We start from the raw sequence: 19,171 nt of genomic DNA, 5'->3' as shown, positions 1-19,171 counted from the left end.
TTTAAATGTTGCATGTATACTTTGTATAGGGAGCGCTAAAACTGAAGGCTGTCTCAGTGTCTTACCCAATTCAGAGTTAACCCTGGGATAAGTACTACTCGCTTGTAGATTTTATTGACAAAAATATGCGGTACTTGGGGAAGAACAGAGAGCTCAACATGAACGTCACCCTCCTTCAAGTCCATTGTGGCGTTCTTCCGTTTTAGAGTTGTACAGGGATCTCCGGGAGGTGAAGGTGAGAATTGAGCAGGAACATGGCCGTCTGTCACAGCTCCAGGCTCTATTAAGGGCTGATGGAAACAAGGTGAGCATCGCTGTCAGGCAGAAACCTTTATTTAATGTTTTTAATACATTCGTGCCTTATTTCTTTTTACTTGGTCGTATGACATTGTCACAAAAAATCAACAAGCCCACAATGTGTCTCATTGCGATGAGAAAAGCCTGTAAAACCTTTATCCGAAGCGCTTTCCAATGTGCATAACATTCACCCATTCACACACCCACACGTTCACACGCCAACGAAAAAAAAAACCATGGCAAGCATCAACCTGTGTTTGGGAGTAGTTTGGGGTTAAGTGTCTTGCTCAAAGACACTTCGACACTAACACAGGGACAGCCAGGGATCGAATTCCCAAGCCGCTGCTCTACCGCCTGAGCCCTTCAATGCTGTAAAGCTAACACCTTCTATACCGTTGGTCTCCTAGATGACAGCATTGCAGACAGCATATGATGAACTGAGGAGTGAGAGAGAGATCTCCAGCCCACAACTGCAGATTGACCGTTCAAGCCCTTGCACACGCACAGGTAAATCTGGACTTAAACTATGGGGTGTTCCACTGCCCACTCTCAATCCCATCACGCTTTGTGTAAAGTTATTCTTGGTCGAAAGATGGATGGTGACCGGATAGGATTACGTGAAAGGGAACTTGGGTAACGCACATCGACTGGTGGGTGTAGGGCTAAAGAGGTGCCTGTTCAAAAAAGGTAGAGCCTGCACACCAAAGCAGGTACAGATACGATTATGTGACAATTTGGACGGCGTCGGGTGGGGGAGGGGGAGGCCTCCAGTAATTCCGTTAATTCATTTTTGTTCATATGTTGTCTGTCAACTGGCTGACATTTGGACAAAGAAAGCGATGAGTTTGTTGTGTGCAACATGACATACTGTACAATACGTTTTATTGTATTCATATCAGTGCAGTTCCAGACACATCTGTCTGTCATCTTCTCTGTGGCTTCCTGCAGCTGCACCTCCCCTGTCCTCAGTGGTGGAAAAAGTACTCCATTGGTTTTTTTTAAGTAAAAGTAATCAATACTACAATGTAGAACTAATCGTCCGTAATTCAAGATGTACTTGAGTGACAAAAATGTAAAAAATAAAAACAGCTCATCTGCTGAAAAAACGTAAGTGAGGTGCTGGAGTCACAAAGGGCTAATGAAAAAAAATAAAGGGAAGTTCCGCACACAAATCAATGTATTTCATTATGAATTCATGCTCTGGTTCTGTTACACAAGCAGACAGACACACTAGTTTGTATGACAGTGAGGAGACACAGTTCCCCCCCCCAAGTGCCACTAGACAAATCCTTCTCGTCTGTGGGATTGCTCTTGTAGATGAAAGTGTTTGCCACAGCCTCAGACTGAGACAGACTCAATATGCACTTACCGGTAAATCTTTTGGTCACATCCAAAGTACAGATTATTGGGTCAAAACTTCTCTGTCAAAATGTATCTGAAAAAGTTTCACCGTAAATTATTGTGACATGTCTGTGTACCTACCAATTGCTCTAGCTTTACTTTTATATATTCTTTTTAATAATTGCTTAACAACAAAAATGGCAACAATGTATTTGAACGGGGGAGCATCTTGTTTTGAAAGCCATTCACAATGAGCTGCAAATCAAGCTTGTTTTGATCAAAAGAATCCGAGATATCCGTTCCCATAGACCTCATAAGGTCTGTCTTCCGTATTTTCCCATGTACTTCCGTCGCACGGCAACCTGAGCGATACAGACTGGTGGAGAACAGCGTTATGAAGCATAATCATTAATAAAAAAAAGACTGGTGCCCGCTGGCCTAGCGGTCCAGGCGCATGCCACATATAGGCTCTGACGCGTTGCGTGTTCGAGTCCCGTTCATGACGACCTTTGCTGCATGTCTCTCCCTGTCTGTCTCTCTCTCCCACTTTCCTGTCTATCTTCACTAGTTGAAACTATCAATAAAGACAGAAGCCACAAAAACAAATAAATTAATAAAAAGACGATCTCGCTGACCCTGGTGGGGTCATACCAAAAATGGGACCCAATGCCTCCCTGCTTGGCGCGAAGCAGCGGTTGGATTTGGGGGGGTAAGTCCCAGTGACATACTATTGTCATGTCCAGGGGGTGTACTACACAATTCACATGGCTGGCTTGGCAAGGCTTACACACGCACGTAAAGCCCCCAGGGACCCCGGACAATGAAGTATATGGAAGTATTATGATTCATATCATGAGCTGTTTTTCTTTGCACCTCCAGGCTGCTGAAAAGAGAGCAATCGGATATCAGATACAATTCACCTTCTGGCCGGAACAAACTATGACTAAGCTAGGCTACCCGCCTACTATAATCCAACCACCTTCTTCCTTGCATGTATTTGCCAACATAAAGCTTTACATTTAGTCCAGCCCTTGTGTTTTTTTTGCCAGGTCTGGAAGAGCAGTCCGGAGCGTCGTCTGGCTCCCACTCTGCAGACCTGGAGAGGCTAAAGGCTGAGGTGCAGGGGAAGCAGATGCACCTGGAGGAAAGACACCAGCAAGAGATGGAGCATCTCAGAGCCTACTACCAGCAGCAGGCTGCCGAGACGGAGGAGCGCTACGCCACAGAGCTCATTATGATGGAACAGCGTCTTCAGGAGGCCACAGGCAGCCAAACTCAATCCAGGTGAGTTATGGTTCATACCTGCCAGTGACTGAAACGTTTGTCATCAACTCGTGCACTTTGAGAACTTTAGAACGGGGTTGAGCATGTAAAAAAACAGTTAAATTCTTTAGTGGTGTGCTTCACCACTTAAGTTCCTCTTTGTTTTTGAGACCACTGCACCTGCAACCAACCTTATACTAAGGAAAATGAAGGCGCAACGGTTGACCCTGGTCTTTAGTTTGAAACACAGATGCCATGGGTTGGTTTAAATTATTAACCACTCTAACCCTTGCCCCCTTAGCATGTCATGAACTCATAAATGAATCTACAAGCTCACAACGTGAATGTGTCACATTGTGAGATCGTAGATTGGCTATTTTCGTATAAAACAGGTCTTAGTGGTTAACCCATATGTTTCTGCTGTAGCAGCGGCTCTTATCACTCTACTGTTAACCTCATACCAACACCTCGAGAAATTCTAGAAGTTCTACTACTACTGAACGGAGTCCATTTTGAGATGCCAAGACCTGTTAGAATATTTCATTGCATCAGCTTAATTAAAGAAAGAAAAAAATCCATTCCTCTCACTATTTTCAAACCTCCTTCTGTAAAGTGTTTTTCATATCCATATTTTTTTTTACATAGAATTGAGAAAAACTGACCATGAAATCAATGTCAAGAAATTATTTCTCACTAATGTAATTTCGTAGCGTGGATGTGTTCACACTTCACACAGTAATCAGCTGCATTTTAAAAGCCATAACTCTATTGTTCACATTTTATAGAATAATAATTATAAAAGAATATGCCCAAACCCGAGTAGTCAATTGAGAATTTAATGAAAGGAGCCAACAAAACCATTGTAGAATGTGAAAGCTAGCTGAAACTGATTCCTCCGACAGTACCTCATGAAATATTCAAAAGATGGTTAAAAGCATTACTCGATTCCTGTTGCTGGCCCACTAACCTATAAGATTAGGGTTTCAGATAGAAAGTGTAAACATTGAATAAGGCATGAATGAATGGATCTCTTAAAGGACCACTTCACCGCTTTTCAACCTGCTTTCATATAATTGGTCCTCACTAATGTTCTTGGGGGAAAAGAAATCTACTCTGTCTGTGTCTCATAGGAGGGCTGTGGGCAGTTCAGAAACCCGTCCACCAGTGATATCATCGATGGTGAATTCAAGATAATAGAAACTGCAGGCATACTATTCGTGAAAAGTTGCAATGCGATAATGGAAGCCATCACGATAATAAATCTGCCTAACGATGTCACTGGTGGATGGGTTTTTGTGGTACATTGTGGTATTTTACCATGATTCATGAACATTAGTGAGGACCAATTATATCAAGATAAGTTCAAAAGTGGTGAAGTGGTCCTTTTTATAATGAAACATACAGTCCTTTCATTGTAATGAAGGAGTTTTGGAAGGAACATTACATTGAGATTATACCATACAGCAATAAATAAGACGGATTTTACTCTCACTTCAATTAATTTAAATTGTTATATGTATTTCATGCCACTGATTTCACACATGAAATATGGAGACCACTGATGCTCTCTCCTCACACATAATTTACTTTAGTTTACAATATGTTATTTAAATACTTATGTCAAAACAAGGATCCATCTATGTGTTTCTCATAAACTGAGATCATACTGCCCTCTGCTGTTTGGATTTGAAAATATATTCACCACTACTGTACTTCTCAGTCCCAACTCCTAGGATGCAAAATTATGTTACAATGACAGTACTTGAATCCTACACTATGAAAATCCATGTCTTTGTCAAGGATGAGAATGAAGTAAAATGGTGCTAATTTTATATTGATATAGTGAGTGCCACTTATCTTTATATTATTAGATATGTTTTACCCACCCCTATGGGTCTATACCTACCCCTATTATACTTTCATAACCATCTGAACCCCTATATACTTCAATGATCGTCTTCCCCCAGTGGTGTATACATGGTCCTCTCCTTTTTCCCTCTACTACACCAAACCAAATGTCTTAACCGAAAATAGACGATTTAAAAGCTCACAATATGCTTGTGCATTGTCTATTTTTACAGAATGTTTGCCTATTATGACATGCCCAGAATTTGGATGCTAGGATTCATGTGGTTATTAAGCAGCTGTATGATCTTAATTTTAACATTAAAGCTAAAAGCACCCAACCGGACCAAAGTGGGTTGAACCAACTGACATTGCCATCCTCAGAGCTCAGTTGTCAGTGTCCTATAGTTTTTCGTGACCCCCATCTTGGAGTCACCAAAGATGGGACCAATCAGAAGACTGACAAAGGGTGAATTACGTCACCATCAACAGCCAATTAGGGACCACCGAGGACAGGCCTACATAGTTACAGTACCATACATACACAGCCGACCACAGTACTCAAAGGTCGACCGGCCTGCGGCTTGTCTCGCTGTAGTGCCACGGAAAATATATACATTTAAAAAAAAAGTGTCAACCCTATTCTGATTCTGGTAGTGGAATAATAATAACTTAGATTTATATAATTTACCAAAACAAAGAAATAAAAACAAAACTAGCTGTCAAAGGCTTTGATGAACAGATGCCTTTTCAGGGCAGAATTGCAGTAAATGTTTAATACGATATAATAAGATGCTTTCTTATATTTTAGCTCAACAACAATGATTTTTTTCTGTCTTTTAGCTTTTCCGGTGGTGGCCAGTCAAGCTCTGGGAGGACAGAAGAGGACACAGAAGAACTAATGGTAGGGTTGCTATTACTTACTGGACTAATCATCACCTCCCCCTCCTCCAGTCTGAATATGTACTGTAAACACTGTGACAGTAAGGGGGGGGGGGGTACTTTCAGCCTCCAGGCTACAACCTGCCCTACATCCCTGCCTTTCCTCTAATACAGGCCCCAGTTCCAGTTGGGTCCATCTCTCATGGGACAGGCTAAAAGGGTTGGGGAAGGTTACATAACCTTGCAGTGTAGCATGTTACTGGTGAACCGGGCATACATTCTCTTGTCTCGGCACCGCATGGAAGGACGTTTATGTCTCACATGACTAAGCACACACCACCCCCGCTACATTTTTAAAGTCATCTCATTCACCATTACTTCAGTTACCGTCCTCCCTCTCTGTGTGTGTGGGTGTGTATCCATTGTGTCCAACCTCCTAACGTCTAAGAAGTAGTGAGTGTCCATGGTTCTTGCATCGTTTATGCAGAAAGGAAGGCCAGGAGAGAAATGCAGAAATGGAAATAAGGACAGGGAGAGTGAGAATGATAGTGGAACAATTGATCCTATCAATGCAGGATTGGCACTTAAGGAAAGCGTTGCTGTCGAGGCTGACGACAAACAGACAACACAGGGATTCATAGCTAGACAGACCACTACTGTATTTGTGGAATAGTGTGGCTCCAGCATGATGCGACACATCTCTATCCCTTGATCAGCATTGGAGGGTGGACAGAACAAACGTGTGTATTTATTTATGCTAAAATGCGTTTGGGGATATATTGAGAACCACTAAAGAACTGTGAGTGCATTGTTCCTTATCTTAGTATCTTGTAGTACTCTTGTACTGCACTTGTTGGTTTATTTTTCCTTATTTTGTCTTAACGTTTGTTATTTTTTCGGGACCTTATCTCCATACTTATCCAGTAATCAAACCCACTATATTCTCTCTCTCTCCTCTGGTCCTGCTCTATCTCTGTTTCTCTTACTCTTTTCTGATTTCTTCTGTCTGTGCAGCGGCTGGTTGAGGCAGAAGGTATCTTGGAGGAAGGCTCGGACCCGGAGCTACAGCGCAGCAGGTCTACGGGCCTGCCGGCACAGCTGCAAACACTGAAAAAAACGCTCTACCACAAGTATGTCCAGGAGGCGGCCGCACTCAAGGAGCAGCACAGCACCGAGCTCAGGAGACTGTCGGCGGAGAGGGTAGGGGAGAGTACTCGGAGAGATGCGAAGGAGCCTGGAAGAGAGACGGAGGAGAGGAAAGCAATTGCCAAGGTTGAGCGAGACCTCCACGACATCAACGGGGCGGGCCGCCACATCGAAGGCCCCAGAGCAGAGGAGCAAGTCGCCCTGAAACAAAACGGTGATAGAGTGGAGAGGGAGGTTGCAAAGGTATGTGACATGACATTATCTATGGATGGTACTAGTGTTTAAAGGGACACCATAACAGCTTAGAAGAACTGTTGTCGCTGGGGTAAAATCCATTAATGTTTTCCTGTTACATCTTATTCATACAGTTACAAGTTTTCTGTACCATTAGTATTCATTACAATCACTGTTTGTGTCTGGACAATTTGGCAATTAGTTCACTTATATTCCTGTCTAATTTGGAATTTTGTCATCTTGTAACGAGTCACTCGATGGAGTACTGACACACAGGGCAATCTATTATAACGTGGCAGCTACCCAGAAGCTGCCTCACTAACGTCACAGAATCTGAAAAGACGCTTGTTGCTGTTATTCTGTCCAATTTCTATCAGCCAGATATTCCATATAAAGCGTATCACCATTATTTCATGTGCCACTTTGTCATGATTAAATACCTTCCTTGCAGGCCATAGTTCAGATGTCAGTAGAGTTTGCCCAGCAGACTGAGCTGGCTCGGCTCAGCAGGCACACCTCCCAGACCACCTCATCCATGCAGACACAGGAGGAACAGGACGGAAGGCAGGAGAGTAAGGAGGAAGAACGTGTCCTCAAAGTCTATGCCTCACCGGAGGAAGCGGAGAGGGGGAGATTGGAAAAGGAGCTGAGGGAGAGGACCACCGAGTTACAGCGGTTAAAGGAGCAGCTGTGGAAAACTGAGCAGGTCGGTACAAGTGACTGGCCTGATAGAATGTGGTTACTCTTGATGGAAACCATGCATGCTCTGTATAAATATCGTGGCACTGGCAATCTTATCAGTCATTTATTAGAATACCCTCTTCTTAACCCATTTAGGCCTCCTAATCTATGTTTTCTGAAAAACTTCAAATATTGATATAGGAGCATCATTTTTTTGCATTTTTCAATACTGTACAGAACCCCAAAATGGGTTCCCGCCTGAGGGGGTAAAACACCAAAAGGGGTTCCCGCCCAGAATGGGTTGGGCTAGTAGTAGTGACCTCTAAAAGTAGTGGTTACATAAATCTGAAAACGACATACGCACAGAGTTAAAAAGTACACTGCACTGTTGCGTTAAGTTACTTTCTCATACAGTAAATGAAGACCTGAACTGGTATGCCTGCCTGTGTCTGCAAATGTCTTCATTCTTACTTTTTATTTTGCTTGTTAGCGGAATCTTTATCACTCTTTTAATAACACTGTTCATGTCTTGAAGACCTAACCCCCGAGTCAGCCAGGCTTATTATCAGTAACCAGGGTAGGCATTAGATGCATGATAGCAGTAGCTGTCACCTTCAATGTTCTTGATGGAATAAGACTGAGTCCAATGCACTCAGGATAGTAATCCACTAATGTTCAAAGCGACTTTGTAAGAAATTCCTTGTACTGTAGTGTAGTGTACAATTAATCTGATTGAGTTGCATATATGATGGTGCCTGCCATTAAGTGATGTTTGAGTGTCATGCAGTCATGTGATTAAGATAAATTTATACCGTAAAAACTGAAAGATCCATATGCGGTATTCCTAAATTTAGGCTAGCCCAGATTATAATTGTTAACTCCCAGAAAGTAACAAGATGACTAAAACTTGAACATGTAAAGTAATTCAAATGTAATATCCAAAGTGGTTCCACAGGGACTACTTTAGAAATAGTTATAGTGATTATTATGGCATTGGGCAGAAGTTTCATTATATCAATTGAATACCATAACTATTTAAGAACTGTTAGCACTATGATACTGTACAGTATAGAGTGTACACTGTACTAGACTATATTTGGGCACACAGTCCAGCATGATTTTTATAGAATCTGTCGCTCATTCCACGTCATTGGAGCAGGTACAGATTAGTATATATCTTGATGACATTGCAGATTTGACTCTGAATTTGAATCCTGTACACCTCATAGTCTCCTTCAACTGTTTTATCTCACTGACATTATTCCTGATAAAGAGGGTAGAATAAGAGTTTTACCCAATTCATTATTAACATGACTAAATACCAATTAATGCCGTTATAGAAATAACAGTGAGCAATCAAACAGACAGAACGTTTCATCAGATCTAAATGAAACAATGTTTTGAAACTACTGTAGTACCAGAGTGTGTCTGCACCATTGACTGTCTATGGATAGTCTGCACTCTACACACAGTGTCATGTGTTGGTGAATGAATTGATATTCATCAGAAAAGGGCAGCGCTTCTGCTTTCTCACCAAAAGAGAGCGCTGCATCCCCTACAAGTTCTATTGACTCAAGTGCACCTGTTGCCATAGCACCACAAAGATACTAGTGTTTTCCAGCTCTGAGGGAGTTGGAAGTGTTTATGTGTATATGTGCAGATCGTTTGCTTGTGTGCAAAGTATGTGCGTACCTCGCCTTTTACTCATTTTAATCTATTAAATCATCTTTAATCTTTGTACTAATGGTCAGGAATAAATCCAAACGCCACTTCACTGCCTGGCGCTTTCAGGAACATTGAACAAGTGTAGCCTTTCCAATGACTGGGCTGCTGTCTGTGTTCTCTCTGCTGCCTGTCCAGGCTTTGCAGGAGAGACAACGGGACAAGCGAGGAGCTGGAGAAGAGAAGGACAAGGAGGAACCAGGAATAAAGGAGGTCCATGGAAGGAGAGATCAGGCAGAAGTTGGAGGAGACTCCTCCAGCCTGGATGTAATCACCACTGAAAGGTACGGGTAGGGATCACCTCATACTGTCATAGAATACATTAAATAACACGATTTGATTACAGGAAATTATTGATTAGTATACTGATGGATTGTCTTTCTCGGAATACTCTGACTTGTCCATAGACTTCGTTCGTACCCAATGATTCGTGCACCCAAACTATGTGTAGACTTGGGGCTGCAAATGGTACTAGAGACTAGAGCCTATAGTCCGCACGCACTCACACATACAATACATATGTGTGTATTAATTGATTGATTGGGACGTTTATGTGTTTAAAAAAATCAAAGTCCCTTGTAACTTTAAATTACAAAGTTACTTTCGTTAGTTAATTGAAGTTACTTTAAGTCCCTGTAACTTTAAACCGTTGAGTGAGCTCTCTCACTGCTGCTGTTCTCTCTGTTTTCTGTGTGTATGTATACTACAGTATAGACGGCTTTCTTGTTTACAAACATTGAGACTGCACACGCAGGTGCCGGTTGCATGTAATCAATTCAACAGATCCCCAAACGCCAAATTAGATATTCTTTGACCGTTACGTCGTGCTACAGTCCTGAGTCATCTCTTCAATTCCAATCATCATGTCTTTGTAGAAACCAGCTGCGTAAGGCATACGAGAGGCTCCGCCAGGTGCTGATTGAAGTTCTGAAGACCACAGCGGCAGCGGAGGAGACCATTGGCCTCCACGTGGACACTCTGAGAAAGGTCTCAGGTGAAGGGCCCCCGCTGGCCTCCTCCTCACAACCAGCCACTTGGCCACGGCCTGCAGGCAAGTCACAGTAGGCTTGGAATGAACCTAGCCTAGCAGAGAGGCTCTTTGAGGCTGTTTAAATGTATATATTTGTGTGTGTGTCTGAGATACACATATGTCAGATTCAAATTGAATACATAATATATCAGATTCAAATTTAATTAAGTTAATATATTGAGACATAAACTGTTTATTTAGTCTTGAAGAAAGAATATTTGATTGCTGAAACTTTTATGGGTCTCAGCAAGACTAATAGCGGTCTACTGTATAAAACTATAAATATATTATGGGGTGAAATAGTCTACTTTTACCAGGGGTCTTTTGCTAACAATTATTCTTGTAACAATATACTGTTATATTTAAAGATTTAATATAATTAAAATGGGGGGATTTAGGGAAAGAAACAAAATAGGTTCACCATACTGTGTTGAGAGATAAAAGGATAATCAGAGGGGCAGAGGAAGGAAATACACATTTTTGTCTGTCCTGTATTAATTTATCTGGGTTGTTTTAGCTGTCATGATGGAGGTGGTGTCTATTTTTCCTGTAATGATCACAATAAACAGTAATTAACCTACAAAGCATGTTTATTCACTCACTTCATGGAGCTCCCCTGGCTCTAAAATAGTTATTTGCCACATATGAAGAAAATATAAAGAGAAACATGCTAAAATAAGGATGAAAATACTTTTCATAACATAATTTAGAGATTTGTCCAATTACTGTACCATTCCATAATGAGACATCACTGTCCACAATGACAGTGATGACTCAGTTAAACCATTGTTGCCACTACACTACTTTACTAGCAATACCTAAATACAGATACTGTAACATGGTCATGTCAAATTTAACCACATATTTAACCTATTTTCGGCATGTCATTTCTGTCAGTTTAAAATAAATGTTTTTATATTGAAAATGGCAGATTTACAAGCTCACAAAATAATACATTGTGAGCTGCTATTCTTCATATGACAAAGTATTATAGTGAATGCTTTAAGTAACCTTACTAACATTTCATACACTGTGGAACTCGATGTGGAGTTAATATGTGGTTGTCTGGTCTGTATACAAACCACACAGACTTTGGTATTATGGTTGTCTGTATACAACAACCCACTTAAATCACCGGTTTGACGGACTAATTAGAAGAGCTGAGTCAGAGCAAACCAGTATCATGCTAACTGTGTTTTTGGAACGACTTGTAAGTACTTTGAAGTGGTTCCAGGAATAGAGTTGCAGTCTCCAGGGGAAATATCGAATGAATGTAACATTCATTCGATTCAATGTTTTACGGTGGTTCAAAGGACTCAAACTCAGAAAGCAAAGCAACATTTAAAATCTCTGTGTGAACCCCTTTTATTTTATTTTATTATGCTTTTCCTGAGATTAATGTCAATACATTAAATGTGGAAAGCAAATTCAGTAATACTACTCAGTAGTAGGTATGATCTTAATTTTAACATTAAAGCTAAAAGCACATCCAATTTTATGCTATGAAATTCAAATAAAAGAATCGTCTAATTTATAGAAACATTTGTTTATTTTGGCCTTAATAGTGTTACTGGCAAGTATGTTTCCTTGTACAGTATGTCACTGAATGATTACCCCTCAGTGCCCCCTACTGTACATTTGTTCCACATACAGTAGTGTGACTTATAGTCACTTATATTACCGGTACCTATTTAATACAGTAGACAATAGTCATGCTTTATAAAAACATCAAATCTCATCTATTTCACAATTAATGTTTGTTCTAATATCAAATCTGCAGTAGGTATAATATTATATTTCAAGACTTGCTCACTGCATGAAAAATTAAGGTAGACTCCTTAGACTGAGACTTAAGAAAATATAATTGATTTTATTTTTAGATGCTCATACTAAAGTGCTCTGTGCTCATGGTGAGTTAAAAACAGGCAAACGTCTTGGTCCTGGGACCTTCGTCAGTGCTATATTACCTAACATCAGTGTAATTCTTTCTTGGATTCATCGGCATAATAAATAAAACAGGGTTATATATATATATAGGCCTACAGTGTACAAGCTTAGGGGTGTACAGTACAGTATACCACCCTCATCCTATACTCTTAAGCACTGACTGCGTATTATTCTGTTAATTAATTAGGCAGCTCTGTCTAATGATTATAAGGCCAAGTTGAGCCATCTGCTAACCTTTTCTTTATGTAAAAGAAAATATAAAGCTGTCTTAACGAGTCAGAGGACATTGACAGTGTTGTGTCGTGAATTACACAAAATCCACTCTTTTTCTATTACTTTATTGTCTAACGTGGCATTTGGCTAGTTTTATGGAATAATGCCTGAAATGTAAAATATTGAACCGACCGGTTTGTGTCCCCTACAATACTGTATATTTGGTAGTTGCACTACTAAGTGCTGTGCTGTTAATAGTACTAATTACTGACCGTGAATGGCAATTATCACATTAGGTATAACAATATATGTATTGTACATGTGTGTCTCCTCCTGTTAAATCTTCTGTGTGGTCTCCACAGGTCCTCCCGCAGAAGCCTGCCAGGTCAGTGAGACGGGTGCTGATGACGTCAGCGGCGCGTGGTCTGGCGAGACGGACGAGGGCCTGGAGGTGTCCCAGCAGCAGATCACAGAGAGCCTGCTGCTGCTGGCAGCCGAGGGCCAGCTGGAGAATGAGGACTACCTGATGGATATTAGCACCCGCCTCCAGGTAACACTGGAGAGGATGCTGGTGGCCATCACCCAGACCACCAACCAGGTAGGAGAACGCTCTTTTTTTTGTTGTTGAGTGGTGCAACCATAGGGTGCAGCACTCCAATGCCCAGCAATTGCATGTTTCTGCCTGGCTGTGTCCCTGGCTGTGTCTGAGCATAGAAATAGCATATTTTCACCACCAAGTGTCACTGTTGCACAGCCTAACACACCACCAAGTGTCACTGTTCTCTGACACACAGACACACACACATAGGCCAGGGAGGAGAGCGTGTACAGTACAGTACGTACAGCACAAGTGCAGTACAGCACCACTCACTTCAGACGGGTCTGATTTTTCTCAGCGATTATGACTTCTTTTTTTTTGATGATGGAAGAAGAAATGTGATTATCAACCAATCGATGTGAAAATGTTCTCCATTATTTTGTCTGATTAATAAATTAAGCCCTACTTAATACTGTCATACAATGGTATTGTGCAAAAATAGCAAATAGCTGACCTACAAGCTCACAACATGCCATGAAATGCACTGTGAGCTTGTAGATTGGCTATTTTTGTTCAAAGAAAAATCTAAATCGACATTTCTTTATTGATTAAATCAATTGGTTTGATTAACTTTTGTACCCCTACTCTCCTATCATACTTTCCTGGCTCTGTGCATACTCATTACTCACCTGTACTGTAATTGTACCTTTGTGCACTGAATATGTATTACCTTACCTGTTGTTGGCTTTAGTGACCACTAGGTGAGAAAATTTACAAACTATGACATTATAAAGCATCATGGTGACTTCTTCCAATTGTTAGAAGTGAGGCTGAAACTTTCATAAAAGATCTATAGGCAGCATGTTAGTACATTCAAATACATCCAGCCTGTCGGAAACATTGCCTAATAGTTTCTTTATTGAGCAGATTGCAGACAGTGTTCCAGTGTCCTTGATTCCTTCAACTAAAGTATGCATGTCTATTGTCTACTAGGACTCCTCCAACTCAACTGTCAAAAAGATTTTATTAAAATGTGCAAGGATATTTTTGATAACATAAAAGATGAGTAAGGCAATATGAATATTTGGAGGCTTGTGATGCGTTGTTACCGTGGGAGAGTTATCAGATAGTCCAATAAACAGGCCGTAAACAACAGTCATGGAATCATAGATCTGGCATATTTTAATGATTGCCCGGGTAACTTATCCCAAATTGAATGGTCATGTGATATGCATATGAACAGCAAAGACATAGATGAAAGCAAATACGACCTGTTATATCACGAATCAGATTCGATCATATCAGTCCGTTGGTCGGGGCGCCCCTTGAAGCCAGAGCCAGTCATCTGTCCTGGAGAATTCTGACGTGTCTCTCCTTATTCAGACACTATATAGAAATCTTTCTATCACTTTGTGACCTTGCTTGAGCACAGCTAGGGTGCACACTCTTATAATTAATGGTTAACTGCTTAAAAGGTCTACTTTATTTATTTAACACTTGTCAGGCAGCAGTGTTGGTAACAGCTTATTTACAGCTTAGTAGCTATTAAAGAGAAACAAAATGTGATTGGAATTGGTGTTGGCAGATACATACTCATGGTTGTGGTGTCAGAAATGCGTTGAGCAATTCCTCAAAAGGTAGCCATATTTGTATTAGAACTTAATGAAGTGCTGATGACAACAGAAGTATATCCTTGGTGGCCACCTAAAAAGTGCTCACATTCCTTTTGCAAGGTCCCATGACATTGATGCACCTGTACACTTGTACCTAGAAGTCACCAAATGGGCAGAAGGTACCAGTGACAACGCATGCGGGCATTGTTGAGCAAAAAGTAAAATTGCCCACACCACATTGTTGACACCCCTCCCCCATATGGATTTTCAAGTCAGTTCACAAAGAGATAAATGGGGATGAGACTGCAGAATGTAGCTGGAAACAGAGTTGGCCTGTGTAGAATTTGTGCACAATAGAGCTTTCGCATTCCCATGGTTGCCTATAGATACAAGCAGTATTTGCATGGGGGCTTTTGTCTGTATCCAGACAGCCTATCGTGATTCAGCCGGGCACGAACGGCCCCACCCCCCCTTTCTAGTATGTATACACACAGTGTGTGTCCTGTGTCCAATGTCAGCCCAGAAACATGGCCTTACTTAAACCAGGCCAGTAATGTGTTACGTTGTATGTTCTGCACTGTAAATGTGCATGGGTGTCGTACACCAACAATCTCTGGTCCACAAGCACACAACGTGTCACGTTGTGAGCTTGTAGATTCTGATTTGGCTATTTTTGGTTCACAATGCTGACTGGCATGCAACTAAATAAATCATGCTTTATGTAATAGATGGTGCTGTGCATCTTGCCTTTGGCTTTCTTGCAAGCATTACTCGCGCTCACGTAGGCTTCGTCTTGGCTATCTAAAAATAGATTAAAATACATTTTCAGTGTGTGTGACTGTGCCATTTGTTCCATTAAATAATCAAAATTGCAATCATCCCATCCTTTTCCTTTAACAACATCAGGTTAATACACTTACCAATGTCCGACCATGGAACAGAGCACAATTAAACTACATCACACTCTATGTTACTCTACATTTTCATGTCATTTATTTTGTTATACAGCCATGCATTTTTAAAACAAAAATCATAGGGCGTCAAATTGCAGTCTTGTGTGACGTAACTTCTCCTTTGACTGCCTTGTGCTACATGAAAAGAATGAAGAAAGGTTACCTACATGTAACATTATCTTGTTGTGGTGTGTGCGCGTGTGTGCGTGTGTGTGTGTGTGTGTGTGTGTGTGTGTGTGTGTGTGTGTGTGTGTGGATTCTAATGTTTTAGTCGTCAGACCAACAAAAGTCAGCTTAGTGTTCTCTAAACCAACATAGTAGTGTCAGGTTGTCAGGATAGGTTATCCAATCTATCAGTAAAGGATATTTCTATAATGTTGTACAAAGGAAGTATGGTAACATGTCACACACTACATTTGTTCCTCAATTACACAATTACAATGCAATAAATTGAAGTCTTGTGACCAACAAATCTTCCAAGTGGTTTGTTTAATTGATCCAGTGCTCATTTGTCTTCTCGGTCAGTGGAGAATGTGATCACTGTGTCCCGCCAGAAAAGCTTCTGTTGTAATGAGCCGGTCAGGAATGTTAATTGTCTTTGTTTGGCTGTTGTCAATTATTCGCTTGGGGCGAAAGGTGATTGTTCTCCCCTGTTGTAGATTAGTGAGACATTGAGAGATTGCTCGTGTGCAATCTGTTTTATGGTTGACAAGACACACAAGATCGCATAGGAGAAGGTCTAGAGTCTTGACTGAGGAAAGTCAGGAAACCTGTCACAGCCTAATTAATCTTTCTGCCCATCTGCACCTATGTACAGAATACAAATCCGGTCCGACAAGCTCTCGTGGAATAGGTGTACCTGTGTATTGTATATTCCAGTGGTAGTGTGTGTACTGTGTACCTGTATGTAAAGGGAGGGAGTGTGTATTGTACTTGCAAAATCTACCTGCTCCACTTGCCCTGAGGGCTGAAGCCACGCCTGCTTCCCTCCCATATTTCACTGAACAGTATTCTGCACTATGCTTATTTATACAGGAAGTGAAAGAGAAATTCTGGCTTTGGAAAAGGGAAAAAAAGGGTCTGGATTCTTTCAAGCATGTGCGTGTAGCCTACAACGGAGCAGCAAAGGGAGCGAAAGAATGACACGATAGGCTGCCTTAGGCCAGAAACGTGAGAGTGGGGAAGAGAGTGAGAGCGGAGTGGTTAAAATAAGGACATTTTGATGTTTAAACGAACAGACAGCAAGCTAGAATGAGTAAGCACACTATTAGGGCAAAGAGAGCAGGAGTTTGGATAGTCGCGGTGAGTGGACTAGACGGACAGAAGAGGTAGGGGTTGGAAGGCTTGGATCAGACCACAATCATTTCCCACTTGGTCGACTGCCGCTTGGAGTAAGCAATTAAGGGGGGGGGGGCTCTGGGAGGTTTCCCTGTGGGTCACGGTTGCCACGGCGGCACACCATTGTTAATGACCCTTCAGAGGGACAGATAGAGCGAATCAGGGAAGAGAGAAACACGAGCGAGAGAGTGAACTGGAGCACACATGCCGGTGTGAGCTCCGCTGAGAGGCATGGTACGGCTGTGCTCTGCTCGCATAGCACAAGGTCAGAAACCACACTGGGAAACAGTCAGAGATCATCGGAGAGGACAAGAATGGAAAACATGCATGACTTTTGGTTTATTTACCTCCATGGATAATGTGTCGGAATCCCCTCACAGCCACAGATCCTGGATGACTTTTCTCTGGAATTGCACTGGCTACTCTGTCACAGAACTACTCGGTGTCACTCGATGACTCCCCTCTTAATATTTACCTGGCACCTGTTCCGCCTCCGAGGCGCAACATGTGATTTGAGATGACGTGAACTTCGCCGGCTCCAAATGGTGTTTACTCTAGCTGTGTGCATGACGGCCACGTAGAAACTGTTGCTTGGCACTACCTGCGCTGGCACTCGTCTATTTAGTCCCCGCGGGATGTTTTTCTTGTTATTTTGCATTATGATGGCCGGATCACCTCAGCTGGAAACACATTGCCAGATGGAAGCCCCTGTTTGATCAGTCACGAGAAGCTTTGGCGTACAAGGACCCAAACCGATACACTGCTGCCGCTGACATGGATTCATACCGTTCTTACTGGAATTCTAACAGCATCTGGGTGGAAGGGGAGGACCAGGACGTGTACGAGGTGGAATCCCGCGTCCCCCTCCCACGGCCCTTTCCCCTCCCCACCACCTTGAATGAGAAGAACTCTGTGGTGGTGCAGACTCAAATCTCACACATCAACCACAGCACCAATGGTCACCTTCTTAAGGTCGTCTCCAAAATTTCACTCCCTACCCCGCCGTATACAGTAAGTTCACATGTACGCAGGCGGTAATTCAGTGGATTGGAGGAAGCGTGGACAGTGTAAAGTGCTCCTCGACCCCCACCCCCATTACATTGATTTGTTGTCTCGAATTGCATCCTAGCCTGTAGCCTTGTAAACAGTAAAACACATGCAGCAGCTGATGTGTCATTGATGTCTGAAACTGCTATTGACCCGCACATTAGCTTCTTTTTCATTTGTACACAGAAATCAATTTGAGAAAGTCTAGTGACATACATGTATTTACTGTAACATAATAATCAAAATAACATCTTATACATTAAAGTTGTCATCTCCTTCCCTATACTCCTATAATTTTAATTCTGTTTTACTAGTTTAGAAGTTAAAGGACTATGGGGATATTGTGTGGCATGGTTACATTACCACTTCCTCATTGTCCTTTGGTTGCACTGTGACCTTTGCTCTGGGAGATTGGGAAATCTTCCTCCCCTGAGTGTCAATGAGCTCTTGAGAGGTTTATTACACTACTATGGTGCTTTCATATCAGCCTCGCCAGTCGCCAAGCACAGATACATGTGACCTGTCCAGAAAGACCTCTCTTGCATAAGTGTGGAAGAGTTTTTTTGTTTTGTTTTTGTGGCTCACGTGTGAGTATGTCCGCACAACAAGAGTCGTGTGCTGAAAACGTCTAGATCGGCAATTGTGATACAACAAACTATGTTGCCAAACAACACTGTTATATTTTGTATTAATGATGTATTGTAAATGTTCATGTGTACACAATCTCTTTAGTGTGCATCCTTTTTTTGTTCCTTCTGTTCATGATGCTCTAAAATGTAAAAAACAAAACAAAAACAAAAAGTTTAAATGGCATCAGTGCTGTACAATTTACAATTTACAATTTAGGCATTTAGCAGACGCTCTTAATCCAGAGCGACTTACATTTAAGCAACTCAACATAGCTTTACGATAGTCTGAGTTTGGTAAGCTTGACATTTCTTTCCCCAAAGTTCTACAAAATGAGTGAAGTGCATCTGTTATCCTCCATCCTCCATTCTGTCAATTGTCTGACAACTGTGACGTTTGTCACATTAAAGGTCATAGCACTTTCACATGGCAAAGACAAACAAGATCCTACTTC

General features: G+C 41.6%; 1 protein-coding gene across 1 annotated transcript in view; it reads left to right on the top strand.

The window, feature by feature from the left end:
- The window catches only part of akap9 (A kinase (PRKA) anchor protein 9), an 88,597-nt gene that overhangs the window by 32,737 nt on the left and 36,689 nt on the right, over positions 1-19,171 (top strand). Inside the window, exons 13-21 of the mRNA XM_083767872.1 lie at positions 207-304; positions 705-804; positions 2,688-2,922; positions 5,590-5,650; positions 6,643-7,017; positions 7,460-7,714; positions 9,550-9,695; positions 10,287-10,462; positions 12,964-13,199. Of these exons, the coding sequence (XP_083623998.1) occupies positions 207-304; positions 705-804; positions 2,688-2,922; positions 5,590-5,650; positions 6,643-7,017; positions 7,460-7,714; positions 9,550-9,695; positions 10,287-10,462; positions 12,964-13,199 (1,682 nt within the window). The remainder of the gene's footprint in view (positions 1-206; positions 305-704; positions 805-2,687; positions 2,923-5,589; positions 5,651-6,642; positions 7,018-7,459; positions 7,715-9,549; positions 9,696-10,286; positions 10,463-12,963; positions 13,200-19,171) is intronic.

Source organism: Protomyctophum parallelum (assembly GCF_964188405.1).
Source record: "Protomyctophum parallelum genome assembly, chromosome: 1".
NCBI classification, from domain to species: Eukaryota; Metazoa; Chordata; class Actinopteri; order Myctophiformes; family Myctophidae; genus Protomyctophum; species Protomyctophum parallelum.
This window is presented reverse-complemented; position numbering and strand designations above follow the sequence as displayed.